Raw genomic sequence first — 9,008 nt, 5'->3', positions numbered from 1 at the left:
TAAGGATCTGACAATTTCATGGCTTAGCGTTAACACAGTGATGGAGGAGAGGTGCGGACACACTGCAAGTGGCCTGATGGGAGCAGGGGTCCCCTATTTAGGATTTATGCCTTTGCATTTCTGATGAAAAACAATGCAACTAGCAACATTTGAAGAACCAGTATGTGGCTTTAGATTTTCACATGCCTTTAACAGAAGAGCAATTTTAAGTGCTTGCCACGAGGTTTTTCCCAAAACCTGGCCATGTCGGCAGAGAGCGTTCAGAAAGCAGGACCTGGCACATTCTAGTATTCTAACATCAGCTTGCTAATAGCAGCGGGGGGCCTGCACACATGTCTCCTGAGAGCACCCTGCTTGGTTTTCAGGAATTTTGCAAACCACTTGATATCACATGGATAGTTTGAAAGAGGCTCTGGTGAAATCTACCATTGAAATCTATAAATCTACCTTTGAAATCTACAAATCAAGATGGCTGGCCATAAAGCATTTATCCGCGCATCACTGTCGTACGTATTTTACACAGAAAGAAGATGTTGCTTGATTTTTATCTAACCAGAACAACCCTGCTCAGCTGAGGTTTTACTTTATGTCTATTATAGACAGCGTCCTTTAGAAAGGAGAAGCAGTACCGTAGAGTAACTGAGCACCCACTGTGTACCATGGATAGAAATGATGCACCACACCCCACTGAGGGCTCTAAGGGTGGCTATCCAAAACCAGTCTCTCTCTCTCTCTCACTCACACACACATACACACATACACACTCATGCATGCCATTTTATCTGCAGGCTTTTTCATAAATGAATGATTCCGAGCTGCGTGGCCATCTCAGGTTGTCAATCACTGTATACTCACTGATAGTCGAAACTGCACTTTTGTGGAGCACTGAGTTCCCAGGATCTGCCCTCTGGATGTCAGTGGACAGTGGAAGTACAGAGTAGATGTCCCAATTGGGCAAAATGTCCTTCAAAATAGCTTCCCTTACCTCTATTTTCCAGTGGAGTTTATAACCCCAAGAGGTTTGTGAAAGGGAGGCTGATGGTTTCCCAGGGTAAAAAAAAAAAAAAAAAGAAAAAATGCAAGACTTCTTAAGGAAGCATTCAATGGGGTGAGTGGGGGACAATGTTCTGGAAACTGCATTCCTAGAACTGTGAACATCAGCGTCAGATGCCTGGAAGAGTCGAATAGTTTGAGAACTGCACTGCTCTGGTTCTTCCCGCACAAAGCCCGTGACCTTGCATGGAGGAAGAACCTCCGCCGTGTCCTTCCAACGAGTCAACTGCCGGCAAACCCGCTGGACCATCCCCATCAGGAACGCTTCCCAGTCCCTTAGTCCTGGCCAGTTCCAAACTGGCAAGATTTGAGAATGAGGGGATTGAGAAGCCTACAGGGTTTCTACCATGGCGCCAATCTGATTCAGAATTCAGGCTTAGCTTTGGAGTCATTTGTTTATGTGTCTATTTATTCACTCATTCATTTAGAAATATCCTTTTGGACCGTTTTTTTCCCCTTATATTTAAGTATTTTTCATGAACAAAATATTTCATAAATCAAATCAAATTAGATATTGGGAGGAAATCTAAAAATTAGAGCACTAACTCCACTCACCCTGATAGCAAATGCTTTCAGGTTCCCTTCCCAACCCACAGCAAGGTCAATGAAGACCAATGAAGAAAGGGGACACAGGAATAAGAGAAAGATACGAGGCACTGGGGCAGGAGAGAAAGAGGGAAGGAGAGGGGTGGAAAGAAGCAAAAACAGTGGTGCAGAGGCAGGGGAGAAATATTAAGAATTGAAGCAAAATATTAAGAAGAGTCCAACAGACAGATCCCTTCTGATTTTCCTCCTCTCGATCTCAGGTAATTTTATTTTGTCCCAAAGACTTAATTCTCCAGTTAAAACTGCTTATAATTTTACACACACAACCTAGGACAGCATCTGTATCCTTTTCCCTCCTCTCCTGCAAGCGCCCCCCCCCCCACCTCCTCTACCCTCCACAGCAGTAAAGGCCAACACACTTGACCTTGCAGTCAGTCCTATTATCTCAGGAACATCATGAAATCCCCTATTTTCTTTTCTTGACCAAGTGCTGCCCTCTAGAGCGCAGTGGTGGTCGGTGGGGCTCATCCCTTGCTATGGTGGATTCAGGCCACTGCCTTTGGAAACCCTTTGGTTTCTGTATCAAATAACCCCTCCCCTCAAACATGCACCGTCCCTTACCTGGTCCTGCAGCTCTGAGCTATGGCACAAACTCAACTAATAAATGCTACACCTACCTATCCAATAGTATGTAGGAAATGCAATCCTTCCTAGGAGGGTGAAATTCTTGGTGCTAATTATCTTCACATAAATCCTACTCAGAGAAGAGTTGACTGAGAACGTACCACTGGTTTTTAATATATACACATTTGATTGAATCATGCACACGTGTGAGTATGATCTACCTCTATGGGACCAAAAGAGTTTTAGAAGTTTACCTATGTACACATATACATACACAAATATCTATCATCCAACACGCTGTTTCTGCTTGGGTCTTATTGTTTTCAAATAAAAATAGAGGACAATTTGGGGGGAGGGTTGCCACTTGCTATTGGACGTGGCATTGCCAGAAAATGCCGAGTCCAAAGAAAAAACAGATTGGAAGGGATGAGACTGTATTAGCAAAATATGCATTTGATACAACAAACTGACCTGCCCATTTCCCTAAGGCAGCGAGCCTTTATGATCTGTACACTCTTATTAAATAATCTCATTAAATAGGAACACAAAATGTACACATTTACAGTTATTAAATAAGCCAGGACTCTTCTATCTGCAGCCGCATTCAGACACTGCCATGCCTTCATATTTGAACTTGTAGGTGACAACGCCCTTGTCTAAATAGAGGATAGAGATGGGCTCTAGCTTGGTGGGCACACAGCAGGCTTTGGAAGCCTTCTGGGAATTCTTGAGGTGGACCAAGGCCTGGATAATTGCATGTTTTGTGGGTGTGAGATGCTCTGCCAGGGGGTAGTTGCAAACCCCGCGGCATTCGTAGGCTTCGTATCCAGGTGGGGCGATGATCCAAGAGTCCCAGCCAATCTCCTTGAAGTCAATGTAGAGCGGGGTCCTCTTGCAGTAGTTTCCTTTAGCGTTCCTTCTGATGCGGGCTGTGGAGTCATAGATGATGTTTGACCTCATCTGCAGCAAAGCTTCTTCTCCTGGCCCACTGGAATAACCGTCCATGCCCAAGTTGTCAAGATCCAGTAGCTGCTCATGGGCGATCATTTCATTCAGTTCCTCCTTCCGTTCCTTCTCACTGCTTTGGTCATCGGAAAACACGACAAGCAAGGGGACATGCTTATTCTGGGCACTGGTGTCTATTTCCAGTTGTCCTCTGCCAGCATCCTCGCTTCCATCGTGTCTGCTCTCGATGTGGACCTCCAGCTGGTGGGTGGATGAGCCTGACTTTTGCCAACGTCTAATGGCATCGGTGACATCGAAAGTCTCCCACTCACTGTTTGTGCCATAGATCTCCCCCGACACCAAGACCAGCATGCTTCTTTCACCCTCAGTGTCCCCTCTGCTCTCAAGTACCTCGAAAATGGTAATTTTCCGGTCTACTCCATCGTATATCATGCGATCTCTCTGCACCAGTGTGTACAACCTGAGTTCAGCCATGATGACCTCTTCGTGGTGAGGAATGGACACATTGAAGAGGAGAGGGTATTTTCGGAGTCCGTTAAAACTGGCTGGCTGGGAAAACAGATCTGGGGGGAAAAAAAGACAAAAATCAGATTTGTAGTGTGTCACAGAGAAAAATAGATGCTTATTTATGCAATAAGAGGGACTGTCTGTGCGGGAAGCTTGATACAGAGGAACGAGAGGGACCATTGATGAAAATAAACACAATGTTACCATTTTCTGACAGAAAATACTGAAAGGTCAATGGCAGAATGCTAAACTGACTTAAGCTGCCAAGGCTAAGATGGAAAGCGGCTGTCTTATGAATGGGAGAAACTCTCCCAGTCTTGCTTGCATTGGTTTCACTTATCAGCCACAGAATTACAGAGCTAGGAGGGACTCTGGAGACTGTGCAGGCAAGCCCCCAATTAGCCTAGACAGTAAAAGGCCATCAAATGGAAGGTGGGGTGGTTGTTCTTTTTTGGAAGCTTTTCAGGGATAAGCATCTCATGGCTTTCCATATTTGCATTCATAATAAGTGAAGATTCTCCACATGGTTGGCTGAGGACTGGTCTTCCTTAAAGACCCCCATGTAGATCAGGGGTTGGTAAACTATAGCCCATGGGCCATGATGAGCCTGCCACCTATGTCTGGAAATAAAGGATCAGGGAAACAGAGCCTGGCCCATTTATTTCTATGTTGTCCGTGGCTACCATTGCACTACAGTGTCAGAGTTGCGACAACAAATGGCCCACAAAACCCAAAATATTTGCTATCTGTCTGGCCCTTTACAGAAAGAGTTTGCTGACTCTTCCTCTGACACCAATGTCTGACAAGGCCGACAAGATAGCCACAAACCAGGGGGGTCACAGCAGTTGAATTTTGGGTGTATAGACTTCAACAAGGAGGAATGGGAGAAAACGAACCTTGGGATAGATGGGTTGCTTTAGTCTTGTACCCTTAGCAACTGGCATGGAGTTTGGCACATAAGAATCACTCAGAATGTTTATGAAATAAGGTCCTTTAGTCTCAGAAGTGCATCTCCAGATATTATCACATTGACTTCCTATGTAAGAATTTATAGGCGCCCAGAGCTTCTGTAACCTTGCCCCTGGTAAACATAAGACTATGCCTGGGGGGCATTTGTCATCCATCAAAATTCAGTGACACCAGAGTGCTAAGGACACCCAATTGAGGGGTTCCCTGTCATCTTTGGCAGTGTTTTCTCAACTGTATACCTAATTCATTATTTTAGTAGGGTCCCTGCTCCAGATTGTACTCTTAAATATTTTTCTTTAGCTTTATATGATTTTTTATACTCTTTAATGTCTCTTTTAGGCTTGTCCTAAACAACAACATTCATGAAATGAAGGGATTAAGGTGGTTGTCATGTAGATTTTTTTCTGATCCACATTAATGAAAATGTATAATAATTGTACAGGATTCACAGCTTTCTCTCTGTAGGGTACCATTTAAAATCATCTCATACACTGCCAGTGGGAAATACTGGCCAATGAGATGAATTTAAACACTCTAGCATGATTCTTAAAACTAGCTATAAACAGGCCTTACCGTCTTGATCTATCCATAGTTCCCACTCAACCCCTAAAGTGCCTGGAACATTGTAATAGAACAAGTTGTATTTCTTGAAAGGTTAAAGGAATTGTAAACCCTCCTATTTAGAGTAGACCGATATCTTCACCATTTGCCAAAACATTCCTTTGCCCTGATGTACACCACACCTCTGGAGCTGTGCTTCTGACTCTTGGAAAGCCTTCTCCCCTCCCTTCCACCTCTCTGGTTGTGACCCCTCCTTGTGGGATTTTCCCTTCTTCACCTCCCTATCTAGAAGTCCACTGCCTTCTGGGTCACTTACATATTTACTCTTTTTTAAAATTTTTATTTAAATTCTAGTCAGTTAACATATAGTGTAATATTGGTTTCAGGAGTAGAATTTAGTGATTCTGATATTTACTTTTTATATCTCTCCTATAAGCTTTGCCATTTACATCCTTACATTTCAGTTTTCTTTTTATGAATGGGTCTTCCCAAGCAGATAGTCATCGTGTTGGCAGGGAGCCCAGCTTAAATTCCTTCAATGCCTCCGAGCTACTGGGATACCTTAAACAGAGGCAATGTTTTCAAAATATGGACTAGTCGATGATTCTGGACATCACAAAAGATCAAACTGATTTACGGGAATGGCATAGGTCCTTAATACATCAAGTAACTTGAGAGTTGTCCCCTCATATAAGAATAGAGAGATTTTCCTCTCCTTGGAAAGGGAGCATGAGACCAAAACGAGGGAAGTAGACTGGTTGCTCTATGCATGAGAAAAGTGCGGAATGAAAGCTCATGGTCATGGGAAGAGGGGATTAATTACAAAGGAGCACAAGGAGACTTTTGGTGGTAATGATTAGGCTCACTATATTCATTGTAGTAATGGTTTCAGTGGATGTTTATAAATACCAAAACCTACCAAATTATATACTTCAAATATGTGCAGATTATTGTATGTCAATTATACTTTAATAAAGCTGTTAAAAAATAAGTTCACTGTGTATGTGCAACTATACAAAGTAGTAGATGAAGGTGTTGCATTCTAGGCAAGGGAACTGATGTTTGTTGAGCGTATTTAAATGTGCCAGTGTTTTGCAAACACTGTTTCATTTGTTTCTTATAAAGACCATTTATTGCTATTGTGTTCATCTTACAGCAGAAGAAATCAAGCTTCAATGCAGAGGACTGACTTCCCCAAGATGACAAAGTGAAGTCAGAAGTGGTAGGAATTAAAGTCATCTTTTTTCTACCTTAGAAGTCTTCTTGCTTTCCCCTGATTAGTTAGATTGGGAGGAGGGTTTTTTTGGTTTTGATTGGGGGTGGAGGGGCAGGACAAGGCGGGGTTGGTCTTCGTCTCCTAGGCAGTTGCACTGTGCAGACTCAAAGAGTCAAAAGAAAGTCAAGAACAGCCATTAGTGCCAGCCCAGTGCAGGATCCATGTCCTTGGGGCTGAGCATGCCTCCTGAAGACTGGCAGCAGAGCCGCGAGCAGCAGGGGTGTCCACAGATAGATCCGCTCCGGCTTTTGCTGGTCTCCTGTAATAAGACCCTTTGTAAACTCCACTTCCTGACCTGCATCACGCAAATCCTTCATGGGAGAAGCGAGAACTAAAAATCTTCTATTTCTCCCTGGGGGTGTGAACATTTCCCACCTACCCTCCGAACAAGGCACCCAGAGCTCAGTGCTCAGAAGTGCTAGGAAAGGTTCCCATGGAAGGAGGAGATTTATTTTCAATTCAGACTCACCCTCAAAAGGAATCTGTAATTTCAGTTTGCCATTTCCATTATGTTACTAAATGTTACTGAGTAACATTTCTGATGTGTTACTAAATATCTAAAATTTTGGCACTTATTTAAATTTTAAAGGCAAATGCTATCTTCAGGACTGAGCAATACCCACTCCACATTTCCTCTAATGCCTAGAATTTAAGGAATTCCTTAGTAATAGCTAATGATTGTTCAGCAATTCAGAGTAAATAGAGCACTTTCTTACTCATAACCTCTTTGAAATCGCTTAGTTGTGTTACTTAGGTATATTATGCCCAATTTACAGATAATAAAACTGAGATTCAGAGAAATTAAGCTAATTATCCACAACTACTAAGTCAACCTTGCCTCAAAATTCCAAATCCCAAGCTATTTCCGTGTTACCACCTTTCTGCTTTTAAGAACAACTGGTCAACATCAGTCAAAACCCTCTTCCATGAGGGCTGTCATTATCATGCACCTGGTTCATGACAATGGAAATATTAAAGAATTAATCTCTTTGGACCTACATCTTTAAGCATGCATATTAGAAAAAATATATATATTTTTGTCACCTACCACCATATTAAATAAAAGATCAACTTGCTAGGTCATTACATTTAGCTACTGAATAAAGCTGGGGGGGGGCTAACATCGTTTTTCTGCTGATATTTAAGGCTTGTGCATTGCTATTCATGAAGACACTGAAATAAGCTGGATCATTAACTGGGCCGTGTACTTCCTGGACATTATAAAGAGTGATTCAAGGATGTACATGTCACAAAAACACAACAATATTTTAGGAAGAACCTCTAAAATACAAGTTTTGTCCTGTCTGAATATTTCTTAAGTAAGGTCAGAAAATGGAAACACATTCAAAGTTTGAGTGAAGCACAAGTCATGACTTTGGTTCTTGTCTATTTTCATTCTAAGTAGAAGTTGACAGATTTTATTTATTTATTTATTTTTTGGTCAATTCAGGGACAAATGGAAACAGAGACCTATCTGGAAAATGACAGACAAAGGTATAGAAATAACCCGACATTAATTTCTTGTATTACTGTGGTTCAAATTCAAAAATCTTAAAGACCAAATTATGATGTCAAAATGACAGACACTTTATGACTTTGGATTAAAAGATATTCTTTAGTACCTTTTAATAGCATTTGGGAAATGACCATGAAAATGGTATAGACCAAAATGTGCACCGTTTTTGAGTATCAGTGTACATATACCTTTACATAGAAGTGTTCACCCCATCTATATTGTTTGAATTTATCATCTCTTGAAAAAAAAAATCCAAGCCAAATTTTGTCAATAAAATGTCAACTTACCTTCATTCTTGAAACTCCTAATGATGTTGGCCGATGGCATGGAGGTCCGATCTGTTGCAAATTTGTTGTAGAGTTCCAACATATACTCGGGTGGGTCCACCTTGGCTGAATCCTGCAAAGGGATGTCAGATAGGTTCAGTGTCTTGAGAAATTCATTTTTCATGCTCTGAAGCAATGTGTTGAAGTCGACACCATCTTGCTCTGAGAAGACATCATCGAAGAGGGGCATATCTTCTTCCAGAGGTGACTGCTCCAGGCTCATGATGGGGCTGCCAGAAACCGAGTGAGCCACCAGGCAGAGGAGAGCGCACAGCTGCAACTGCAGAGAACCCATGACTCTGCTCAAGCCCCCAGGCCAACCCAGGAAGATTTAGCTCTCCTGGGCTCTAAGTGGCAGTTTTATCTTGTGCAGCGTTAATGTCTCGTGTCACTGGAGACAAGTTTGGAAACTCTTCGCCTCCCTCTCCCTCCCCCCTACCACTTTTCCTCTCCCCCCAAAGTCAGGTTGCAGTAATTGGATAACAAAATCCCCTATAGGGGCCTAGCCTTTCTTATCTCCCTAGTGTAAACTTGTGCACTAGATTTTGTTTCTATCTCGCGATCCCTTTTTCTTTTAATGAGCATTTTATAAACATTTCCACATTCTGACACTGGCTAAGAGATAGGACAATTTTCTCCTTGCAGAAGCTCTGCTTCTCTTCCT

General features: G+C 42.3%; 1 protein-coding gene across 1 annotated transcript; it reads right to left on the bottom strand.

Annotated features, from left to right (window-relative positions):
* Positions 1-2,509: 2,509 nt before the first annotated feature.
* On the bottom strand, positions 2,510-8,729 carry BMP10 (bone morphogenetic protein 10). The gene is made up of 2 exons (XM_032873607.1): positions 8,306-8,729; positions 2,510-3,752 (listed from the first exon to the last, which is right to left on the bottom strand). The coding sequence occupies exons 1-2, from the start codon at positions 8,637-8,639 to the stop codon at positions 2,812-2,814; spliced, it is 1,275 nt and encodes a 424-aa protein (XP_032729498.1). The 5' UTR covers positions 8,640-8,729; the 3' UTR covers positions 2,510-2,811.
* Between the last annotated feature and the right edge of the window lie 279 nt (positions 8,730-9,008).

Source organism: Lontra canadensis, unplaced genomic scaffold (genome assembly GCF_010015895.1).
Source record: "Lontra canadensis isolate GAN:19392208 unplaced genomic scaffold, GSC_riverotter_1.0 scaffold50, whole genome shotgun sequence".
NCBI classification, from domain to species: domain Eukaryota; kingdom Metazoa; phylum Chordata; class Mammalia; order Carnivora; family Mustelidae; genus Lontra; species Lontra canadensis.
This window is presented reverse-complemented; position numbering and strand designations above follow the sequence as displayed.